This window comes from Patagioenas fasciata, chromosome 2 (assembly GCF_037038585.1).
Source record: "Patagioenas fasciata isolate bPatFas1 chromosome 2, bPatFas1.hap1, whole genome shotgun sequence".
NCBI lineage: Eukaryota > Metazoa > Chordata > Aves > Columbiformes > Columbidae > Patagioenas > Patagioenas fasciata.
Window position 1 is genome coordinate 106,611,447 of NC_092521.1, and position 25,858 is coordinate 106,637,304.

General features: G+C 39.5%; 1 protein-coding gene across 7 annotated transcripts in view; it reads left to right on the top strand.

Annotated features, from left to right (window-relative positions):
• Nucleotides 1-1,830: 1,830 nt before the first annotated feature.
• Nucleotides 1,831-25,858, top strand: part of TNS3 (tensin 3) — a 228,108-nt gene continuing 204,080 nt past the window's right edge. For 3 of the 7 annotated variants that reach the window (XM_065829953.2, XM_071804680.1, XM_065829954.2), the window contains exon 1: nt 1,832-2,229. In XM_065829953.2, coding sequence (XP_065686025.1) covers nt 2,134-2,229 — 96 coding nt within the window. In that variant the 5' untranslated portion in view covers nt 1,832-2,133. Of the gene's footprint in view, nt 2,230-25,858 lie in introns of all 7 variants that reach the window. The other 4 variants (XR_011737653.1, XM_071804682.1, XM_065829952.2 and 1 more) reach the window with 3 other exon arrangements.

Consider the following 25,858-nt stretch of genomic DNA (forward strand, 5'->3'; position numbering starts at 1 on the left):
ACGAAACATTGGCTGGATTAGTTAAGCTTTGTAAACACTTTCAAACACACCAAGTCGTATTTAGAAGATGATAGTAATTAAAAGTAGGGTCAAAGCACTAAAGCAATGGAAGTGATCATTCCAGTAAGGTAGAACAGTGAAAAGTCTTCCAGAAGGGGCTGACATTTCCACATTCATACCATTTCATTTCTGTAGAGGGATTTCAAACCTGTCAATAGCCATTCCTATACTGTCAAAGTAACAATACTGATTTAAGTTCTTTCTTCTTCCTGTTTTTTCTTTGTGGATCAGTCAATAAGGACCAGATGAACTCCCTTGGAGTGGATAAGCCAGTACAACTGCCAGTTGGAGAGGTTGCCTTTGACTAGCTCATAAAAGTCACCTTCATATACACGTTCCCACATTATGGCTCCAGTCAGTTTGGGATATTTCAAATACAACTCATTAGTCATGATCTGTGACTTCTCAAGGAAAAGTTTACATGACATTATCAGACCTTCAGGTTATCTGAGAATAGCTCTTCCTGTACAATGACCCTTTCTCCTTAAATATATTCCTCATCCCACAGAAATAATTCATTTGTCCATTCAGACTATTTGAACACACAGTTCAGGTGGAGGGAAAATCACGGGAAGATTTATGCAGTGAAAATAACCCGACAGCCCAGAAACAACCCCATATAGGCTACTCAGTGTATACCTGAACTCGTCCATGAACAAGATCAACTCATTTTATAAAGTAAAATTGCTCAAGTCACTTGAAGTTGAGTGCCTGGCATAATGGGGGCCAAGCACTCAATTAGAACGTTCAAATAGTACAAATAAATAATAATAATGTTAAAAAAACTAAAATAATTTTCCTTTTTAGCTGTATAAAAGACATATTGTTTTGACCTAAATCATAACATGCCAGACGTTATCACATAAATGTTCAGAAATGATTTCTCATATTTTCTGTTCTTTGAGGAAAAACAAATCTGATTAAGCCACTTCCTCTAAATATATTTTAAGGTGCCTCTGCTAGAACACCAAATTTCAAATGTTTGGAAATAGGTAATGAACTGTTCAGTAACAGACAGACATCTTTTACAACATGACTGTCGAATGTGTCTTGAACGTCTCAGGACATGTCAGAGGCAGGGAAGCACTGATTTATACTTTGTTTTTTACAGAGGAGAAAACTTGGAAACCCAAAGAGAAGACAGCTGAAAGTTTTGTATTTGATCCCTTAATTATAGTAGTAAGAGTTATCCAGTGTTACGGCATTGGGTCCTGGTGGGAACTACAGACCCTCAGCACTGTGAGTAAGGCAGCTGTGCCTTTCCTGAAGCTGGAGATCTAAGAATTAAAGCATGTAAAATTACAGCACATTTCTGCAAACTTACACTGTATGGGATTGCAAACGCCTTTGGCAAAGAGGGAAACTGAGCCCCAATCTTTACGTTTACAGTGCCGTGCTTCCACCACATGGTTGTCCTTCCTGCCCCTCAGCAGTACGCATCCTTTTGCAGGCAGGGAAAATAAGTTATGTTAAAAACTAAAGAGAAAGAATTAATGTACACAGGCAGGCAGATTACACAAAGAAGCAGGAAATTCCTTTAGGTTCTCCCCTTCTTAAATTGTTTTCAAAGTAATTCTTGGTGTCAGCTTTAAATACCCATTACTACCTCTAAAGTTACTTGGGTACTATTAGCTCGCTTTACTGACAGATTACTGGAAGCCTCGCTTTGCTACTGCACAAAAGCAACGCGCCCTCCGAAGCACACTCTTTTGCGAGTTATTAGTTTCGTTGTTATTGTATCCATACTACTCGGTGATCCAAAAACCCTCCCACCAGCATAGGGAAGGCTAAGTTTCCCCAGCTGGAGACAAGAGCTTTCGGCACTGGCTCTCTGATTTGTCGTCCTGGCTCCGGAGGGGGCACGGTGTGGTCAGCTCAGGAGCCCGGTAACAAAAGGGGAAGCAGAGAGGGAACGAGCTCGGAAAGCGGCCGCGAACTAGCAGAGCTCAGGCCGGCTGGGGAAGCCCCGCATCAGCCGCGCAGAGACTGAGGGCTCATGGCTGCCGGCTGCGGGTGAGGAGGGGGCAGAGCCCCGGGGCTGCGCTGGAGGCGAGGAGCGGCCGAGAGTACCCGATGGGCGGCCGGGCGAGCCTGGCGTGCCACGGGAGGGAGCTGCATCTCCTGCCCCGTCGCCGCTCGGCGCCAGAAGAGCCCGAAACGATGATTCAGGTATGCGGGATATGCTCCCCAGTCCTGGCGCGGAAGGGGCGGCGAGGAGTCTGGCGGCACTGCCGGACCCGCGGCCACCCCCGTCGGGCTCGGCCTGTGGCCGCCGAAGGGCGGGCCGCGAGGACGCGCCTGCGCCCGGTGCGGAGAGTACCGCTGTGCTTTGCTCCGCTGGGCCCGGCCGCGGGGCGCGGTCTGCAGCTCCGCTCCGCGCCGCCCGGAGCGGCGTGCGGTGTGCGTGGCAGCGGCGGCGCCCGCCTTTCTCCGCGGCGGTGAGGAAAGCAAAGGCGCGGGTGTGTGGGGCGGCCTCTCGGTACCCTCCGTAACTCCTGCCGGGGTTGCCCGACGCATTGTCCGAGTCCGGTGCGCGTACGCAGCAGCTCGCCTTCCCCGCCGCGCCGGTGTCGTTCCGGGCGCCGAGGCCGCGGGACTTGGTCAGCGGTGCTGCTGCCCTGTGGCACTGGGTCCGCTGCCACATGCCAGAGTATGCGTTCGCCTTCCTCTTCGTGTAAATATTACCCGTTAGCTTTGAATATGCACCTAAAACGCTTTTTGGGGCAATTAGGGAAATGTCCAAAAATGAGGGTGAGTTGATGATCCTGAAGTGCCAACTTTAATGGTTATGGAAGTTTGATAAACTTTAAATAATTATGGTTTTAAACCTCTTTGATCTCAGCGATGGGTTCTCTTCGAATTCATGACTGTGGACAAAAACAGAAACTGCCAAAATAGCAGCCTCTCGGCACAACTGCAAATCGGAAGTACCAGAAACCTCTCTAGAGCATTAGCTGAGAGTCTCAGAGCCGTGCAACTCATTCCAGAGACTCATTCAAGCATCTCTATTTCTGGTTTGCTAAGCGAACCTCTGGACCTTTGAAGTTTCATGCTTTTCTTTCTGGGTTACCTCTGAAAGCTTGATTCAACAACGGATTTAAATTAATTTTAAGCACATGTTTAAATGTTTTTGCTGACTAGGGTTCGGCATGCTGTAGCAGTCTCCCTCTCCCCTTGCATGCTTAAGTGAGCATACTCTTTCATTTCAAATTCCTTCTGAAAACATACAATTTCTGTTGAAACATTTTAGGATTAGTTTCCCAGAAATTAATGAATAATATACCACACAAGTGGTACACTGGATATATGCACTGAACAATCAAGCTCTCTTTGACCATCTCATGTGCACTCTGTGAAACGGTCTCCATCACTCTTGTCTAACATTTCAAGCCAAGCAGTTTCAAATAACCATTTTATTATAAAAAGCTGCCAAGGAAATATGTGAGTATGTTTTCCTGCCAGAATTGCATTCCTCTATGGTGTAACATGGCCAGTGTTCAGTTGAAGAGAAGTTACTCATTTAAAGGGCTGAAGTTTCTGCATTCTCTCAGAATTAGGAGAAGGAGCTTTATTTCATTTGAAAGCATATATGATTATCTCCAATGATCTCTTGCCAAAGAAACATTGGCCTGTGACCTTAGGCATAATATTAAACTTAAAAATCATAATGTTAAAATGGAAAGAAAAAATACGGTAACGCACCTTTTTTCAGGGATTTGATAAATAGAAATTTTCTAATAATTCTTAGTTCCAGCACTATGAGTCCAATTTTAGAATCTTAACGGAGTATGCTTTGTTAAAGGGAAGTTGACTAATTGATCATTGCACAGTGACTTAGCTGGCACCAGGACCTCAATTTTGCGGGGTTCTCTAGAAACACAGTACGAAAATATTCCCCACTTTGGAAGCAAAGTCATGCCTTGTTCTTTTTCATACTGGCGCTTACATTGTTAGGACTTAGGAATAGGTAACCCTATTACTGAAACACTGGGACACTGCTGTGATACCTTTTCACAATGACAGTTATGCCCCACCACACTTTGATTCCTTTATTTCTTTATGGCTGCCTGGGGCTGCTAATTGTGAATCTGCTGCTCAGAGAGCTTTCCAGCTTATTAATGATATTAATATTGTTTAGGAGTAACTCCTTTTAAGCTAGATTTTACTTCCAAGTTTGTCCTTGATTCTTCCTTTCTTCCTTGTTATCATGAAGGGTCAACCTGAGCATTGAACCCAGGAGCAAAAGACCAAGCTACACGATGTTAAATTCCTCTTCTTGTGGCACTTAAAAAGGCAGCGAGAGGGTGACACCAAGCAAGAAAATAGAGAAGTCTGTTCGTTTCCTTAGCACCAGTCCATAGGGATATGGCAGGGACTGCTGGGGCTAAGCAGAGCTTTACCACCCTCAGACTAATTTCCATGAAATGGATGGTCTGCATTCTTCTCTTATTATATATTAGTATAAATCAAAAATTTCTTCTCTGAAACCAATTGCATTTCATCAGTTTTAAATTAGTACGAGTGATAGGGGAAGCTGGGCCAGTAATTCTCAAAATATTGGTTATAAAATGACTTCAAATGATGGAGTAATCATTTCAAAATCAAAGCTGGCATAGGTTCCAATTTATGCTGCTATTATGGAACAGAAAATATGGGCAGGATGTATAAACATCTGCGGCATTATTTTACATCGGGAACATGAAAAAGGAGGCAACAAGCAACGGGGTAAAATATGAGCTTTCTGTTTAATTAAATTTCTATTAATCTTTCTGTTTAATTAAATTTCTATTAATCTTTCTCTTCCAGCAGGAAGATGTAGAATTATACAATAGTCCATCTGAATTTCTGTCACTAGGTGGTTGAAATAGTTAGACATTCTACCTCAGAATATGCCAAAAGGTTTTAACACCAAGTTGAGGGGGAAATGGCATAAATTTGACTCTAGGAAGGTGTTTTAAAGAGTGAGGGGGTTTGTTTTGTATTTTCAAGGCAAAGGGTAGATTTTTCTAGTATCATTACGCTAGACAAGTATTTTTCTCTTTGAATCAATGAAATTAAGCTAACTTAAAATTGGCACTAATGCCATAGGTTTGCAGTTACGTTTTTTGTTTAGGCCTTGTCTTTGAGTGGTTTATCAGCTTTCTGTGGGGAGCTGGCTCAGTTTCTGTAGGCAATCATTTCTGCACAAATCCCAGTGTTACCTGAAAAGTCATTGCCTTAATGTTAACTTTTTAACCATGTCTTTAAATTTCTTTTTCTTTGTGTATAATATTGTAAGGGAGGTCAGACTCCCTGAACAGTCTTTAGTGATGTCAGACTCAAAGTAAAAAGTAAAGCAAATCAAGTAACTTTTTCAGAGTTTCTGAGTAAATACATAAAACACTTCAGGCTTCCTGATCCTCAGTATAATGCTTTTCCACTGAAGCATATTACTTTTTTAAGCCATGAGTTGTCATTGTGCAATGCAAGGAAAAAGAACTGTGCAAATGGATCTTCATACTGTCTTCTCTATATACCAGACTTCCATATTGTATCTCTGACTCTGGTGAAAGTGTGCAAATGTGAGGATGCTACTTTACATCAGAGAATAGTCACCAATATTACACAGTCCATAATCTCCCTGCAGGAATGTTCTGGCTTCTGATGATGATGACTTATTTGTACAGATGAAAAGAACAGGAAGAAAAGCAGTTCTTCCAGGAAGATTTTAAAGGGGTTTTGGATTGCATACTAAGCAAATAGCAGCATTGGCCCAAAATGCCCAAAAGCTCAGAAGTTTTTAGCATAATTTCCTTGTATCATGTTATGCGACAGAAAAGCCAGAAGAAAGCAATGAGAATCCTTCAGAATAATTTTGGTTTTGTGAGTGCTAAGTCCTCTGTGCAGATTGCAGGCCAAGATGATGACCACTATAGAAGACCCAGCCAGTGGGGGCCTTATTAGTCAAATCCTAATCAAGAAGCTGATGAATCCTGTGGGCCAATAACCCTTTATTAATAAATATGTTATTTTATCTAATGAATACATTCTGGAGGGAAGTGGCATCGTTTTTATTATCATACATAGGTGGAAAATCCCTTAGACCAGGAGTGTAAAACTCCTTTTCACTGGGGCCACATCAGCCTCCCAGTTGCCTTCAAAGGGCCGAATGTAATTTTAGGACTGTATAAATGTAACTACTCCTACAAAAGTAGGACTGTATAAATGTAACTACTCCTACAAATGTAACTAATCCTACATTTATACAGTCCTAAAAATACATTCGACCCTTTGAAGGCAACTCAGAGGCTGATGTGGCCCACAGTGAAAAGGAGTTTGACAGCCCTGCCTTAGGCTTATGCATCTCGTTTCCACTCCATTGTTATTATTTAAGCAGTCAGGTTAATTCATGTAATGATGTTCCTGTTGCTAACATTTTGTACCACATGAGATTTTGGGGGAAAGTGGAAGCTATCCTGATACAAACTGTGTAACAGTATGCAACTGGAGTTTTCAAGGTCTTCAGCACATTGTCTTGTTCCTTAAGTGCAAGTTGTTTATCATATTTTTAATGACTAAGGAAAAGGAAAAGCTTTTCAAAAACCTCAAGCACTTTTAGCTGCTATATCAGTTGGGTTTCCAAGTGGTATCAGGTGAAGTACACTGAAACATTATGGTCGTCACTGGAAGGAATTACACCTTCACTTCACTATCCTGCCTTCTGTCTGACAGCTGTGATATGTCCTGTGGAAAATGGGCTGGATAGTTTTCAGTCATTTTTCAGTTTTATAATGGTTTTCAGCAAGAGGGAAGTTAGTTAATTATCTATCTATCTATTTATAAAAATGATGCTTCAAAACTTAACAAAAATAAATTCTTAGAGGAACTGATAAGCAAAGAAGGATTTAAAACACTTTCTCCTTCTAGAAGAACATCAAGTGAATAGTAGCAAAGAGAAGGCTCTCCAAATAGTTCATTTACTGCCCTCAAGTGACATCCTGGAAGATGAACAACTTTTCATGAAACTTAAAATAGAAATACTTCTTTTTAGTGTTTATGGATTACTTTGACAATTGCTGTTGCTTTATAATTTCAGAATTGTTTCTTCCCACAGACTATGAATGTTAAATTGTATTATTCTAAAAGAAAAATATTTAAAAAAATCTAAATAGAGAAGTTTCCTGGATTTTGGACAGTCTTTGGTTGTCTAGAAAACTGGTAGAATAAAAGGGTCAGAGAATAGTGAGGAAGAAATAAATGTGTTGAATACAGGTAGGTACAATCTGCTTCGAATCTATTGGGTTAAAAGCAAGGAGGTTAAATAGTTTCAGTCACTCCACCACTTCATAAAGCTGTTTCTTTGCACAGACAGCTCACATCACAATTCCATCACTGATACATTGTTTAATTATCCAAAACAATGATTAAATTATTATAATTGTTATACAAAACATGTGAGTTTCTTTATGATAGTGGAATGAGAGTCATGATCCTTTTCCCACTTCTCCTTCACTGCAGCTGGTCCTTCCTCCTGACCTTGGAGGTGGTGCAGATCCCATGGCCGTCCAACAGCAGAGAGGGCTCCTGCTGATTTTAATAAATGCTTGAGTAGCACTGGTGCCTTAGTAGTCCTGGCCTCTCTCAAGAAAAAGTAAAATGTTAGCAGCATTTCCCTTCCTCCTCCACCCTGCTCTACTCATGTAAGAGGTTGGGGAATCATGAGTCTGCCGTGGTTGTATGTGTACTTATCTCCAGCAGCAGGGTTCTTCGTTCAACAAAGCACCTGACCATTAAGCAATTTCTGAAGCCTGTTCCTATACAATAAAATATGTAGAGGCTCATGTGATCTTGACATCTCTAGAAATTTAATTTTAAAGATGACTGAAGATATTTTACTGAATTAAAATTTAGGAATGTTTAATCTCTTAGTGACCCATGTATGGTGCAGGTCATGATAAATTTCCTTCTTCTTCCCAAACATAACAACACTTATCATTATGTCCTCTTATATTTTATTCCAAAGAGATTACTTCTTGTGTCCTGTTAGATATTCTTACAAAACCAGCTTTCTTGCCCACTGCCTTCCTTTTTCCCCTAATGTGGGTACATATATCACACGATGCTTGGGTGTGAAACTGATGTATCCTGGTATAGATTTTCACTTATTTAACCCTGGTATTTCATACGTTAACATCCTTATTTATGTGTAATATAGGCCCTGGTTTAAATATCTGCAGTTGCTGAATTGGGGTCTGATTAATGGCTTTTACAGCAACAAAGCTTTTGGTGCTGAATTTAAGTCATTGTTGATCTCTTACAGCATTGTATAATAACAGACTACTGGTGCAACATAAAACATATAAATAAGGTTTAAGAATCCTGATTCAGTCTCGTACAGAGCTGATAATGACTGCTCAAAAACTCATAGCAAGTGAAGTTACCTCTTACCCAGGAAATAATAAATACAGGATATAGTGCCCTGGCAGTTATAATACAAATATCCTGCAGAAAATTAAACTTAGATTTCAGGGGGCTTTTTCATCTTTAGCATGGATGGTAGTTAACAATATTCTTCATATTAACTTTCATTTGCATGGGCTGGCTTGGGGAGGCATACATGGGAGGGACCAAGGGAGAAAGGGAGATTCAAGTTAGAAGCCAGCTAACAGCTTCTTGCAAGAAAGTCTGTCAGGTCATATGCTGTACTTCTGCTTTATTAGTGTGAATTCCCACTATCTAGGTTTAACCATTAGAAAAGAGGCTATGGTACATAGTACATGACAAGGCCAAGTCCCAGTGACTGTATGTTCCAGCTACCTTCATGTTGTGAATTCATTTTAATGTGACCTGCCACTTTCTGTAATCACTTCTGGGAAAAACCTTCCCCTTTCACATGGCCAAAAAACCCAAATGTGAAGTGGTCTCCTATTAAAAACAGATGAAGACAGCAGTGCATTAACTTTTTGTTTCTCTTCTCCTTCCAGCCTGCTCTGTTTTAACACAAGAAGAGCCAAAATAAGCGGGATTAGATTTTTCTGGCTAGACACAATTTTCCATGCTAACTAAAGTAAATACAGTGGGAATGTAAAAAGTAAACATGAGCCCAGTGCTGAGTATATGCTAGGTGTTTCTCAGAGTGTGTGTGAGGGGTTGAGATTATTTTTGTCTTAGTTTGTGCCCTCTGTAGTTCCTTGCAAGATGGTGGAGAGAGGAGTTTGACTCTGCTTTGTGACAACTGAAGGCATTACAAAGTGCTATTTGACTTGAATGTTTTTGTTCTTAGAAAACAGCATTAAAATACTCCAGCATTTCTTACCTTTGTTGTCTAGCACGCTATGCAGTCTCTACCTTACTATTTAACCAGTTTCTGAGTCAAAAATTATTATTCTGCTTAACTAGTAGCTCATTTTTCTTGGAGAATTAATGTGGGGTGTGTTTATGAAACCCCTGCTTTCTTGTTCAATGACCTACCATTTGTAAGGTCAAATGGGAAAGGAAGTTTGACCTGGGAGGCACAGTACAAATTTTATCACCATAGAAGGACAACAGGAGTAAGTATGACAGTCACCTGAAATGTATATGTATATCTTCATGCTTCATGTCTGAAATCATTACTTTAATTAAAAGTTCTGTTTGAAATATGTTCATATGATCATTGAGAATACTTCTACCTTCAAAATTAGTAGCATATCCAAAATCAAACTTGTAGGTAAAGTCCTAGAGGTTCTTTTTCAAGTGAAACAAATGGCAACTTCAGATGTCACTTGAAAGGAATATGGGAATTTTTAAGTCATCATTTTCATTCCAGTTTTGCAGATTTTCCATTGTCTCTGTCACAATGACAGTACTTTTTTGTCTTGGCTGTAATGAAATAAGTAGTATGGTAAAAAGACACAACCAAAAAAACTGGGTAGGACAGTCTGTAGCAGATCTTATTTCAGTTTTTCTGTGCTTTATCAGTCAATACTGCTTTCTGCAGTTGTGGGTTCCTGGCTATTATTTGTTTTATTCTTACAAGGTCTTTGCAATTAAAGCCAAATACCACTGCCTTTTAGATCTTCCCTTTTGGATTAAAGGCATAAATAGCTGTTTCAGCTATCACAAATAACGTAGACATGAAATGTTTTGAAGTGTCACTGCCACTATTGTTTATCAGAGCTGTTCCCGGTCTGGGGAGAAGAATTGAACGAAGCCAGAGCTAACTGAAATGAATAGGTGCTCTCATTAATTCCTGGCCATTTTTGTTTTATAACGTGCATAAAACTGAAGGAAAAAGTCTTTAGGGTGATAGGGTATAGTGAAGTTCATCTCAAAGTCTTTGAGATACTTATTATTATCAGCCACCCAGTACATTTTCTTGTAAGGCCTCTTATCAAACCTCAAGAGCTCATTATGGCAAGGATAAACACTTCAAATCATGATGTTCAGGAGGTGGTTCAGTCTGGTATTTTTTAACTGCATTTGAAAACAGAGTTAATTCCCAAATCCCATGTGATGACCAACTTTGAGCATGACTTGCTCCCTGACAATGCTGCTGTTAATCCACAGATTTGTTGTGCTGCTGTACTTGGTTTGTAGATCTTCCCGCTGGCCTTGGTCCAGCTGGTCATGGAAGTTACCTCCTCTCTGGGAAGGGCCAACCCCTATTCCATCCCAGTCTTTTCTGGCTTCCAACCTCAGCCAGCTGATAATATAAGAGTTACCTTGAGATGAGTTACTGTTTTCTAAAACCCTTTTGGACTCTGTGGACTTTAGGAGAAGTTACTTATGTCCCAGATCCCCTTTGAAGTCACCAAAGCTAGGACTTCTCTGTCACTTCTTTGACGGTTGAGTTATAGTCTTAACTCCCTGGGTACGAATAGGAGCAGTTTCTGTAGCAAGAGTTTAGTTTTAAAATAAATTACATATATTTTTACAAAACACAGCACATAATCTGCATGTGTACATTTGTGAATGTATTCACATGCCCACACATGGCTAAACTGGCGATGTATTAATTTTAAGTAATGCAACTTAAAGCAGTAAGTCTTGGTCGTGATGGATCTAGGGCACACCACAGAGCAGTTCCTTTCCTTAGGTCATTATTTTTAACAGTTGAATTATGTCTTTATATATGCTGCTTTAAGTCAGCCAGTTTTTCAGGAACTGTGATACATGAAGAAATTAGTATCTTTTGGATTCCCATATAGATTTCAAGATTGAGGGACCAGGTTGGTTATGTTTTGACTATGAGATTTGCAAGAGCTCTATTAAACTTCTGGTTTTGTTCTCACAGTTAGCTGGCCTTGGCCCTTTTGTACCCTCTGCCCTGAGAAGTCTGTCATCCACAAACCTTCCTAGCTCTGACCTACCCTGAATGCATCTGACACTTTGGAGGCATTAGCCCTCTGTTACATGTCTGCAGGAATGTGGAGCATAGGTGATGGAAAATGGGGTGTTGCTTTTGGCTCTCCACTGTTACCAATACTTGCCTTAATGTTTGGCTGTGCCACTGGGACACCAGGCAGATGGCTATGTGTGACATTCAGGGAGAAAACAAGTGGAGAGAATCGGTGCGATGTGTGGAAGTACTACATATTCTTTCAGTTCTGTTAATTGATGGAGAGCTGCCAGTGATGAATCAGAGCTTGATGTCACAAGCCACTTCTTATTTATCAAAAACAGTTGTAAAAGGGACAGAGAGCAAATGTGCTGTTCAGCATCTTGTTTCTGTTGCTCCCTGTTCTCTGTCATCCAGCTACAGAACACTAACAAAGGGCCTTCTCCTAATGCTTTTTTGTCAGTTGTCCAAGCAATCAGAGCCAACAAATGCTTTTTTTAAAGTAATAGATTCTCAGAAACTAATGCAAGTTTGGGACTTGAAAGAGCAAAAGGTTTTCATTATGTTTTTAAAACAAATGTCAAACATAAACTCTTTCATGTCCGCATAAGCCCAACGGGCATGGAATGCCTGCTTCGTTCCAAATCTGGTATTAACTCTGGCTATCACTTAGGGGGAAATTAAAACCATTTGGGTCTTTGTCCTGGAAGGCTCCCCATACAATTTATGAAGGCTCTCTGTAGATCTATTGCAAAATCGGTTCATGGGTTTTCAGTGTGTGTATTCAGTGTGGTGCTTCAGTGATGGGCTGATCATGTTGTGGTCTTGAATGCAGTGGTCCAAGGGCTTCATTTAAGCATATGCACCATGGCACCAGGACCTACATGTGGGTGAGTGTATGCACACATGCATGTGTGAGAGAGAAAGAAAAATGATACAGAAGATGAGTGGGTTCAACCTGGGGATTTTGACCTGGATTTCACACAGCTGTGGTTTTCGTGGTGGTTAAAGAAAGGATTGTATTTTTAGCCTGTGTTTAAGTTATTTAGGAAAGTTTGTTGTTGTTTTTTTTTCTTGCCTTTGTACTTGAGCTGAGGAAAGTGCTACTTTGTGCATGAGTGTTTTTGGTGGGCACCATAAGAAGAACTATATTCACATGAAAGTAATGATTGCGAGTATGGCACTTTGCTCAGCTCCTCCAGAGCCATGGCACTAGTGGCAGAGATAGCTTGAGGGGGGCTGAAGTCATGCAGAGGGAAGTCTGATGGCCAATCTGTTGCCCCAGATCCTGTGGTTGTAACTTGCCTAAGCAGGAGGAAGCTGAGGTTCGCAGTTACTCTGACACAAAGGCATGTCTTCTGTTAACTGCTTATGAGACATTTGACTCATAACTTTTCCCTGAGTCAGTCCTAACATTTCCCATTGACTTCTGGGTAGTTTTAGTTGCATCAAGTGTGTCCCCACCTGGGAAAACAAGAGAATCTGTTGGTTCAAACTGAACAAAACTTGCAGAATTTGGGGGTTTGTGGGTTGTGGTGTTTTAAAACCAGTGACCTGAAGGCAAAAGCTGTAGTCTTCTTTACTGTAGAGCCATGTCAGAACAGTATGGGGCTGGCTTTTCTTTCCTCAGCCCTCATTTGGAAAAAATCCAATTTAGGAATGCATTTAGGCACGTAGCAAGAAGACTCTTCAAGCAGTGAGGGTCTAGACAAAAGGATCACTGACAGAACCCTCAAAAAGAGTGATGCGGTAGCCTCTGTGTCACCAAACCGTGACACTTTGTTATTTTCCCCACAGAAAAAGGAGCGTGTTTTTGATGTATCAGCTGGGATCAATGACTGCACTTAACATCCATAAAAGGAGAAATGGAAGCTGTTTTGAAAGCAAGAAGTTGCTTTCCTTATTCATCTTATTTCTGCCTTGCAATCCATCTTGTAAGGCTATTGATGCTAAATGTTCATTAAAATGTAGAACTGATTGGCCAGTGCTTGGTTTCATTGTGGATGGCCTCTGTCACTTCTAGAAGGGGAGAAATTGAGCCTTCAGCAGCTTGGACTGAGATTCCAGCTATGCTTGCTGCTTCTTGGGTTTTGCAGCTCTATTGGAGTTGTCAGTGTAACAGCATTGGAATGTCATTCAAAAACTTAGCAAACCTGAACTGGTTTCTGCAATGTCAGAGGGCATTAGGTGGAAAATTAATTATGTTAAACTAACCAGAGAACACTATTTTCAGTTTAAGTTGTTCTAAACTCCTTTTAATTCCAACTCAGAAGAATTTAGCTGCAAAGGACTGGCTCACAAGGCTTAAAAATATAATCTTAATTTTTTGCTGAAATGTGATGAGAATGAGAAAACAGGATGAGAATGATTAACATTGCTACAGGATTGTGCACAAAATACTTTCAAGTGGTAGCTGTTATGAAATATACTGCAGATTTAATAATTTCCATATAAATATTGATATTCTCTCTGTTGCTTCCACATACTGTAGAAACTTTCATTAAGAAATTTATTATACTTTGTCACAAAAATAAAGCAAATAATAAATAAATAGCAAAAATTCTTGTTAATACTAGCCCAGTTGGATTTCAGTGCTATCTTCAATGTTTTGATAAATTATCACCATAAAGTTTTAAAGTTAAATATCTACTTAATTAAAGTTGTGCCTTCAACACTTTTTTATCTCGGATTTGACTGCAAAGTAAACTGTGACTTATACCTGTCAAACACTGACAGGGCAAATATGAAAAGTTCATTTTCAGTCTATGTTTACTGAGAAGAAAGATTTGAGTTGGGAGTTTGTGGTATGAAGCTGGGATCCCGACTTGAACAAGCATCAGTTCACAAGGATTTGACACAGACGAATGGACTGCTGGCTGCTGGATTCTTGAAAATTCTTTGAACTGCCGCTTTTGGCTAACAGTGGGAGAAGAATCACATCTTGCCCTTCCTGTAGTAAGTCCTTCCTCCTCTCAAATTCTGTTGGCAGTATGGGCCATTATACAGAAACAGGGAGCCAGGATTAGAGACGAAAGCTTGCCAAGAAATCCTAAAAATATCTGAAAAATATTTCTGGTGGTACACTTCTAATTACTTTCATATTGTGGCCTTAAACTTTATGAAAATGAGAGTGCATTGAAAACATTATTCTCAAAGTATTTGCGGATTAAAAAAAAAAAAGAACAAAAAACAACACAACCCAAAAAGCAAAAAAACCCACCCCAAAACGCAAGCTGTGGATCATATTCTCCTACATGCTAAGAAATCTGACTGCCCTCAGTATGTCAGGTAAAATTTAGAAATCATAGAACCACAGGTGGTTTCCCACCTCCACTCCACCCCTTATAATGTTTTTTGGGGGATAACTGGATTCTGTAATGCAGAGGAATCTATTGTTAAATCTCTTTTGATCCAAATATTAATACTGTTTTCTTATTTGAAGAGGGATAATTTAGCTATAAGCTACACTGTAAGGAGAAAACAAAAAATCACACTGAAAAAATATTAAGTGTATTATAACACTTTTTAAAGGTTGTGCATTTTCATGTTCCACATGACTTTGTGTTCTCCTGTAAGCTATTTTTCATGTATGCTTCTTGTAGACTAATAGAGTGTAGGAGCTGCAGAAATGTTCAGGGTGTTCAGCAAGACACATAGTAACTACTTATTTTGTCATGCTTCCATTGAAGATAAGTTCATATCGGATATAAAAACCAAATTACTTTGGATGGTCCAGTGAAGTGTTACTGCTTTGTAATAAGGCAGGTTATTGGCTTTTTTTCTGAACTGTTGTTTTGGGGTTTTGTTTGTTTGTTTGTTTGATTGTTTGTTTTAGTGAAAACATGATTATTTCATGTTTCAGTCTAGAGAAGAACAATTGAAGAATAACAGAGTCCTCCTAGCAACCTGGTTTAGGATCATACTGTGTCCTTTGTCTGTGCTCAGTCCTTTGAATGAAAAAAGGCAGAGGATGACTAATACAGCAGTAGTGATTGCAGTTTTTGGTAGTAACAAGAAAGGGATGTCTTAGTAGTAAAGGAAGATCTTTGCACTGAGCTCATGCCTCCTTGCATGTGTCCCTGATTGAACCTAGCTATTTGTTTTGCAAAGTATATCCCAAACACTGCTGTATAGTGTCTGTACTGAATCTCAGAGTTATAAATTGGAAACCTCAGCATCAGGATGTTCAATTTTATATCTTATTCTTAAATGAAACTGCAGGAGAACCCTGTTCTGACTGGCTCAGGCTGTATATGTTTGTGTTGGGAATGCAATGGATTAGAAATCCATTTTACATTAGAAAACCTTTTACATGGTGGGTTGTTGTTGCTATTGTTCTTACTCCTTTTGTTGATGATAACAATAATTCTGAAACCTATCTATCCATCTTCTAGTCCCACTAGGTAAGAAAAACTTTCCATATTTGTGTGACCTGCAGATTAAAATGATACTTGCAGCATCAGTTAATACGTCATGTGTCCGCCTGGCTTGCCTGTTCTTTTGGAGAGACTTTTCAACTAATTTTCAAACCTTGGGTATTTAACTGAAGGAGCTGGCATGCCAGCATCCAAAACCATGTTTCCAAGAAGTCCTGCTAAAAGGCTGTCTTGTTGCTGGAGAGGGCTGGACTCACTGAGTGCTTCCTTCTTGGTTTTTGCAGTATGTCCAGTTTTAGCAGTGGCTAGATCAAATGGATCTGGTAGTGTCTGAATCACTAGTGGAATGACTCAGGGGTACAGTCTTTGCTTACATGGCTTAGAAATTCTTACAGGACCTTTTTGCTAAGAGCAAGCTTCCTTCCTTTAGCTGAAGTCATGCTGTACATTCCTCAGAGGCACAGAGAGATTGGGAAACTGAGGAAAAACACTGTATCCAGTGTGGCTGTGTGTCCTGGCCATGATATTAGGGTGGCTGGAAGAGCATCTCAAAGTATTTATTATAATATAGCATCATGTGTTGCTGAATTATGTATATTGTGAGGCATACTTATTCTGACTTCCACTGACTGACCTCTTTTTATTGGCTGGAAAGATGTAATGCAAAAACCTACACAAGAGAAACAAATTACATTAGAACAAGGTAGCAATCTTCATAAACGTTTTCAGATGTGATTTAACAGAAAAACAAAACAGGTTACAATGTCTTAACTGGGACATAACATCATGAGCTGTGGAATACTTGTGAGCATAGTTCTCACAGTTGAATACCAAGCAGAGTGTGGGAAAACTGAAAACTACTGTAGAGAGAGGCTTCTTCAGAGCCAAATGAATGACATCTGAGACCTCAGATTAAAGTGCAGAAGAAGGAAAGAGTTTGTAATAACAGCATCAGATACATACAACTTTTAGGATGTACCAGAAATCATAGGTTGCAGATATAACTGGCAGAGTGCGCCCAGAAGTTCATAGGGATGTATTTTCAGTCTGTACAGACAGCGTGAGGCTAACTGGGTTAAGCCACAGTGCCAACCAGGAGGAGAGTTCAGGCTTTTGAGACAATATGGTGCTGTCAGTTGCAAAAAAGTGCAAAAAGCAACATAATGCCTTGCTTTCTGACAGACTTTAGAAATTTGGTGCAGCAGTTTGGTCTTGTTTACTGCATTTATTGTATGTTCTTGAAACACTTTCCTTGGGATCTGTGTAATCAATGTCAGCAAAGAAGTGCTCTGGATCTTACCCTCTGGCTTTTTCTGCCTCAGTGCACATTGCACACAGTCTCCTAGTGTTATGACCATCTCAAAGGACAGATGTTTATAAAGGTGCAAAAATAATATTCAAAAACAATTATTTTATTTTTTATCTTCTGTCAAAACTATTTAGAGGGAAAGTACCAAGATCAAAGGAGGGAAATTCTGACTCCCTCAGAGTAGCAAATCTCTGCTTAGGTTTCTAGAGCCAGAAAATCAACCCCAGAACTTTCATTAGGAAAGGCCTCTCTATGTATAAGGTCCTTGCCCTTCTGATTCTTACCACTGGTAGTTATTTGGACATCTCTGCGTAGCTGTGGTATGTATTTGCAACATGCATTGCTGGTGGTGAAAGTTTTCCAGTGCTGGGAAGGAGGTGTGGGTTGAGAATGTTGCACTTTCCTTCTGAAACCAGGGTCAGTGCTTCTGAGCAACACTAGGACAGAGTGAAAGCCCTGAAACCAAACACGGCCACATGGGGCCATTTGGAATTGCCATGCATACCTGCACCTAGGACACTCTCATGTATGCTGTGGCCTCTCGCTACATAATACAGAAATTATATTTTTTTATTTGTTTGTTCCCTGTCCCCCTTCAAATTCGAGATAGATGTAGCATGGGGGGATAGGTATTGAGAGCCAGTTCAATGCCATCCATCTGGTTGTACTAGAAACCGCCAGGTAAAAGCAGAGCAAATGAAGCCTGTGAAAGACTGGCTCCTGGAGAAGTGAAGGCAAATGAATCCTAAGAAGAGTTTTTCAGTAAGTTTTCCAACACTTCTGCTCATGATTAATCTATCACAATTAAGGCTAATTACCAAAAGAAGAAAAGGAAACATCAGACTTAAACTGGTATAGGGCCAGCGAAGACTGTATTACCCTGTTTTCCCCAAAATAAGACCTACTCCGAAAATAAGCCCTAGCATGATTTTTCAGAATGCTTGAAAAATAAGCCGTACTCCACAAATAAACCCTAGTTACAGTTCCTAAAAAAAAAGTCAATATAAATAGTGTCCAAGCAGCTATACATGTAAAAAAAAGTAATACATTTTGGAACAAGAATTAATATAAGACCCTGTCTTATTTTTGGGGAAACAGGTCAGTTCCCCAGCATTTGTATGCGATGTGGTCTGCTCTAACCAAACCCTATGGCAGTGGTAGGTGAAGGGAAAAAGCCATGGAAACACATATGAAGGTCTTCTATGTGCTTTAATTAGGTCTAATACCAGCCATGACAGTTGTGTCACAGAAAACCGAAGGAAAACGAGTCCCATTGCCACCTTCTTCCTCCTCTTCTGCCTTTCTCTTCCCCCCCTTGCAATGCACACACTGTTTGCGATGGGATTGCTGCTTGTGATGTAGAAATGAGTTGCTATGGAAAGTTAGAAGATATCCCTTTGAAATGGATTCTGGAGGTCCTGAGAAAAGTTTTGCTGCAACTGTGACCATTTACCCAAAGGTTGGCTGTTCCTGTTCTAAGAGTTTAATTTGTTTTGAAGGAAGGAAAAAAAAAAAGTGGTCTGTGTTTTTTTTTTTTTTTTTTTTAATAAAGGACCCTGAACTACAATATATTCATTAAAAGAATTAACAAATTCTGTTTAATTTCTAACTAGTTTTTATTATCACTTCATAACTTCATTCTTTTTTCTTTAAAAGCACATCCCACTCCAGCAGACTTGAATTTTAGGTGGGGGAAAAAAATAATTTCCTTCCTTTTCAGCTGTTATAACTGTACTCTGTGAGTTACTACAGGAAGAGTATCTTATTCCTGACTTCCTGATCTGCCTGCAAGCTGATATCTGGTGCCCTCCTGAAACACACGATTTTGATTGCGGGTCCACCCAGCCATGCCAGATTTATGTAAACAAGGCTTATACATCTAAAGATGCCAGAGCAACAGATGTTTTATGTTTACTAGGGGTCTTTTGGCATCAGAACTTAGAGAACAAACTTAACACATCCGAAGCCACCTGTGCTCTTTTATTGCACCTATATTAGATTTGGTGAAAGATCACCATTTTGTCAAGCAAGAGATTTTACTGATTAAATTACTGATTGGTAGCTGTGCAAGTCCTGAGTCTCTCTTTGCTCTTAATAGAAGGAGAAACTGATACTACTGTTTTCTCTGCTTTCTTCCTACCCCATCTGTGTAACAAAGCTGCTGCTTGGTAACTCTCTTGACCTTAAACCTTTGGTGACTGGGATAGAAGAATAAAGAGAAGGGATAGAGTAGAGGAGACTCTGAAGTAGGAGGCAGGGAGTGAATGATTTGTATGTGGAGATTCAAAAAGGAAGAGAGAGACCAAAGCAGATCCTGAAGAGAAAGAACCAGAAGTTAGATATGAAAGCAAGAACTGCAAAGAAAAGTGCATGAGAAGTGAAACAAAAATAGCAGAGGAAAATAGAGATGAGATGGGGAAGAGGCAGGTAGAGGGAGCAATAGATGAAAAACCAAGAAGAGAGAACTTAGTACAAGCTACATAAATTTCTGTAGTATGTATGTATTGGCTTACATTAATATTTATCTAAAAGTTATGCATCTAGGCCATTAAGAATCTAGGCTTCCTACTTAAGTATCCCAGAAGATGATTTATGCAACCCATGTTAAGACTGGCCCCTGCTGTTTGCTGGTTACAGAGGGAGTTCAGACAGTTTAAACTTGAAGGCCAGCTTTTAGCTGGCTAAAATTTGGTAAGATGATTCTACTTACTGTATTAGAGTTGGATATTTTTGTTTTAAAAACTGTAAAAGATGTGGCTTTCTTAGAAGACATCTTATAATTCTTGTAGGATCAGAATGGAACTGTAGGTCAGCATCCTTACTGGTGGAAAAGGAAAAGCTGTTTAAGTCAAAATAGTCTAGCTTGATGGTTATACATTTTTCACCTGTGTGTGTGAATATAACAGTGTTTGGTTTGTGTACTTTGTATATCACTAAAGAATCAACTGTAATAGCTTTTTAAAGATCTTGCCAAACTGTGAGGTTGTATAGAAAAGATCTTTGAGCACAGCATCTTAGAAAAGAGATTTAAAAAACAAAAAATTGTGATTACATAAGAAAGTTAAAAGAAACTTAATTCTGTTATTAAGCTGTCCACATTTCTGCACTTGCAGTGATGATCTCCCAAAACTTCAGTTCCCATGACTGAGAATATAAACCTTAGTTATTGTTGTTCAGTGTGAACTGAGGGATCTTAGTATGTTTCTTCGTCATCTTCTGCTTACTTATCTAGCAGTATTGCAAGCTATGGGTTTGTCTTCCAGTTTAGAAGGGAGAAGCATTGCTGTGAATTCAGATGTGTTAATCTGGGATGTTTATGAAAAAAAAAAAAAATTGCTAATTGCTTTTGAGGGGAGAAATTTAGATTTTTTTAATTTTTTTTTTTTTTCCAATATACATTCACGCACTTCTGCCATGTTTAAAAGAGTGTCTATAAATGAAGGTGTTTCCTAGTCCCTGTTGTTTCAAAGTAAAGTATTAGGAACTTTAATTTTGGCTTCCCTGAAAAATCTTGAGCCTCTGAGTAGGAACCCACTAGAAAATGTCTGAATATAAATAATTTTGCTAAAATGCTGGAAGTAGTCTTGGGCAATTAGGACCATCACACGGTTTAGATTCAACTGACTCTGTGTACCTGCTTACTTGGAAATCCAGAAGTATATGGTGATGTTTGCCTTGCCTGTGCAAATACAAAAAGCAGTGTGTTTACTGTGCGTATGTGAAAGATTAAAACATGAAAAAAGTAGAAGGATATAGAATATTTCCATGGCAAATTGAAAGGATTTAGTAAACAAACAAAATTTTACATAGGAAAGAATAATACTTACTGGAATATATGGTCTCAGGATTAAATGGTTCTGATTCCTCTCTACATCTCTGAAGACTGAACTGCACAAATGAAATTAGCACAATATAGCCTAGCAGACATCCTGACACAGATTAGCCAAAAGCCTTTTCTATGCTTCCTGTATGTTTCCAGGCCTGCATTTTGCAAATTTTATTAAAAAATCTGTAAAAAGTCAAATCTGTGCATGTGTGATGGATCCTCCACATGGAAGCTTTGTGTAACCATTGCTCTGGACACTCCTGCAGCACGCTCTTATCCTGCCTGTCTTATCTGCACAGCAAACATCCTCATGCTGGCTGAAGCTGTGGCAGTGTTTTTTTTTTTTTGCTCAGAACAGCATTGCCTTGTTGTATGGGCATGTGGCAGGTACCAACGGTCTGACTTGACCTTGGAGGGAGTAAAAATCGACCAATTATTACTTATTATTAATTATTAGTTATTAGCAACTCAGACCGACGTGCACGTTTAGAAGAGAGCAGCTATTTTTTGCAGGCTTAGCGTTATCAGCTGTCACCTGCCGTGGTGGCGGGGTGGCAGGAGCAGAGGGAGGCCCTGCCAAGCCCCGGCCGAGCAGCCGCCCCTGCCGGACGGTCCGCGGGGGGGCGCTGCAGCCCCGGCCTCCGCGGGCCTCCGGGCGGACGTGGTGTGGCGTTTCAGCAGGAAGCGTTTTTATTATTATTATTGTTGTTGTTGTTGTTGTTGTTGTTGTTGCAAAAAGCTAGTTCCTCCTCATTCTAGGACTGATTAACCCGGCTCCCTTTTTAGTTGTGTTTCAGTATTTACATGTTTACATGGTTTCGCAGTGGTTACCGTGAATGGCTTGTGACTTGATTTCCTGTCACTGTTACTCCGTCCTTTTCACTTTCCCTAATTAACCATCCCTGCCCCTTATTTCTCTGTATATGTTTTTATATTCCTTTTTATACTTATTTTTTCAGGGTGACTGCGTATTGTTTTATTTATTGTAACGAAAACAAAAGAATAAAACCAGAACAGAATCCTATACAAATCACCTATATTTAAGATGATGGTTATGTAAATCGGGAAATAGCAATATTAAGGATGCTTATGCAAAGAAACCAAAGAAAACCAAAACCAAAACCCACACTCACAACCAAGAACAAATGCAAGCATCTTTTTCTTAGGCCAATAAATAGCTCTTCTGTGACCTGTAGTTATCCTAAATAAATTTGTAACCTGAAAAGTGTATATTTATTTAACTTGATAATTTCTCTGCTGGAAATGGAAGTGCTTAAAAGAGAAAGTCTGGGATCTATCAGACCGCAACCTGAATATATATTTTATAAAAATATTTCCAGAACCATTTGTTGTAATTATACCTCTTGTAATATACCCTGCTTTTGGTTATACCAAGTGTTCTTTTTGTTACGTTGTGAAGGAAGCTGGCTGCATGGGAGAGATGTCTCTCTGGGTCAGGTGCCTCACATCCTAAGGCCCAACTTTCATTTTTGCCAAACTCAAAGCCATTTCAAGCTGCACTGCAGCACTGCTGAAAGATGGGGGAAGTATCTCTGAATGACTTGCAAGCACAGAGATATTCAACATTATATGCCTGCTTTGTTGCTCCTTCCTGCTTGCTTTCCTGCTGATTTTTAACTTTTAAGAAAGCTATCTTCATAAAATAAGCTGTCAGCTGTCAAGCTGACTCTGTTATACAGTAAATGTGACATTTTCCAAGCCTTTATTCTGCAGTCTGAAGGAGCTGTTACACACTGCCATTAATCCCAGAGCCCCTTCCATCCCCTCCCTTGGGCTACCACAGCCATCACTTGACCCTAAACAAGTTAGTCTCCATCTGCTGGTTTCTGTACATCTCTGCTGTGGTTCTTTTTGTAGCTCTGTGAGTTTCGCTGGTCCTTCATTCCCCTGGCACTAGAAAAGGAGCAGCAAAACATTAGAGATGGCACATTCATCACTGACAGAGAGAATCTTGTCTCATATGTTGTAATATTTTTGTAGTCCAGAGGAAATGAATAAGAGAGACAAAAGCTTTTATTCCCTCAGGTATGATTGTAATTTGATGGGGGTCTTGGTCAACACATCACACAAACATGGGTGGTGAAGATTTCCTTCAAAGGTTGCTGTTTAATAGTAACTTCTGCTTAGAACATGAAGAAAAAGAGAATAGGAGAATTATCACTAGCACAGAGTTCAACCAGAGCACTTTAGCTGTCTTGAAGATCCTGTCCTAGGTTTTCACCCAGTTTACTGTCATGCCCTCAGAGGGAGAGGTAGTGAGGGGGAAGGAGCCCTTGTTGGCCAGGAATGGGGTGATTAATTGAGCCTTGCCCTGGTACAGGGCAACTGGCAGGGGGGAGACAGAGGCCAAATTTTTGGCAGATTTGTGGAAGGCAGAACTGTTCTGTTGACATGTGTCTCTCTTATCACTTAAGGACAATGTTAAGTTTGAATTCAACTTTGGCAAACACTGTTTTTGGGTTTTTTTGTGCTTTAGATGCTGAAACTTGTGTTTCCTCACTGTGGTTTGGGCAGTTACTGTGGAGAGGCAATTAAGTGACTGTCCTTTGGTTTGGGAGAGGGGGAAAAAGAAGTAGTAAGTGCATTTCAAACAAAGATTTCTAAAAGCAGCAAAGATAAATAAATCTGTTTTCCTGTGCTTTAGCGTCTTGCAAACAGTATTCTGAGTGGACTCTGAACAAGAATGTGATCTCATGATGGTATTCTATTGATAGAGACACTAGTATAGTTTACATCCTCCAGCTAACTCCTGTTTTCAGGAAATGCGAAGAACTATCTAGGATTGAATTTGCTGAGTTTAAAACTGCTAGAGAAGAGAGAGATCTAAAGCAAGCTGATTTTTGTACTCACAAGTAATAGTTACGAAACCAAGCTAAAACAAAAGAAAAAAAGACAAATGCATTACGCAAAGCCACCATGGCTTGCTTTCTTGCAGTTAGATGTCTAGGATTTTCTGCCTCTCACACTACAGCTTGCTATGATCTTTCAGCTTGTCACAAGTATTAAACAAGCAAATGTTTTATAGTAAGCTGGGAAGCTTCTGGGAGTAAATTAAAAACTCAAGCCAAAGCTGATACAGAAAAATCTGGCGAACTTGTATGAGGATGCTCGGTAATAGGCATGTTTAAAACCTCAGGCAGTTCTGATGCCACTGAGAGGTATTTTTTTAAGAGAAGTATATATAAATTAAAAACACATCCTCTTTCATGATAATTGAACTTTTTATTACTGTTAAACATTTTTGACAAAGGATATCCAGGTTAGAGGCAAAAATGGTACTGGAATCTTCATCTCACTATAAAACTTTAAGTAATTTTACTCTGATTTTAACTGCTCTAGCTGATTATTAGAGACAGGAAAAGATTCAGCTTTTGAGCATGTGGCATTTGACCTGTCACTCAAGGTGAAGAAAGCTGTTGGCTGGCAAGCTTGAGACAGGAGTTGAAAAGTATTGCATCAAAATGCACATTAGCACCTCAGAAATTAGGATGATTTGGTTAAACATCTGAGTGGCCTTACTGGAAGAGAAGGGCCAGAATCACTGTCATTAATATTTTCAAGGAGATTATTTTCTCAAGTGTAAGCCATAATTATCTGCATTTCCACTGTACTAAGAAAGTGAACACTTTGATACAATACACTTTTGATTGTGTCCTTCATATTACAGTCACTGCTATATTGCCAATGGTTTCCCATGTAATCAGCTGAGACACACATAGTCAGGCTCACAGTGTATTCCAGATGTCAGGGACTAAATCCATTTTGCAAGTATGGGGTTTTTTTTAATAACTAGTTGGTACTCCTTTATTTTGTTATTTATATCTCCAAGTTTTCTTGGTGAGAAAGATATTTGTATAAATAGAATAGGAAAAGTGATCAATATTTTATCTTTCAGTGTAATTTTAAATTATTTTCCTTCCTGTCAGTGTTTATTCACAGTGATTTTGTTGTCCTATAGCACAGTGAAGCAGTAGGCACATTTGTCTTGAAAATGTCTTTCCCTGGTGATTGAATTGAAAGGGATCATGGTCTATGTGAGGCTATAGCATAAGCTGGTAGGTGGTTTAAGATATGCAGTGGTGTATCTTAGGATACACAAGTTGCATACTTTTAATAGCTGCCTGTGGAGCTGCAGAAGGTGTCACAAAGTATCTGTGGGACACCCAGACGCTGCTGGCAGTTTTATAGTTGTGCCTGCAGCGGTGTGGATGCTGCAGTCCAAAGAGAGGTGGCATGAATACTTCAAGACCAAAATCTCATCAAAATGTGTGCAAATTGTTTAAACTGTTGTAAAGACTTGTACTGAAGAAAGATGTTAGTGTTCAGGGAAGTTTCTAATCTGTTAGTTAGTTTGTTACTTTTGCTAGATTCTTCTAAACACTGGCAAAAAGTTTTTGTAAGGTATTTATCTACAAAAAAAGGCAGGCTAAACAGGAGTTAACCTTATTGCTAAAATCAAAGTTAATTGACATTAAATATGAATTTAAATAAATCCAAATTAAATCATCTGCATATAGTGTTAAAAATGGGATGATGAGAAGAAAATTACAAACTTAGCAAAGAGGGGTGATTTAAAATGACAGTGCAGATAGAGGCATTTATGTATAGAGGCTTAAGCTAAGTAAAAGGGCAGATGTAAAACCACAATAAATAGATAGAAACTAATTTAATTCTGCTGTATGTGCTACCTAAGGGTAAAAACTCCTATGTCCAAAATTTTTGGAAGTATTTTAATCCTAAAATGAATACATAGAGATGTTCCTCCTTGTATGGAGAAGGTAGTGGCTGACATGATGGGACTTACAAGAACTGGGCATGGGTTAAAATTGATGACTAATTGTTAGAAGTGATGGCAGTGTTATTTACTCTAACAAGGAATATACTGAAGATGAGTGACAGGATATCTGTAACAAGGAGTAGAAGGTCAAAAGGATTTAAACAATGGACATATACCCGTGAATGTCAGC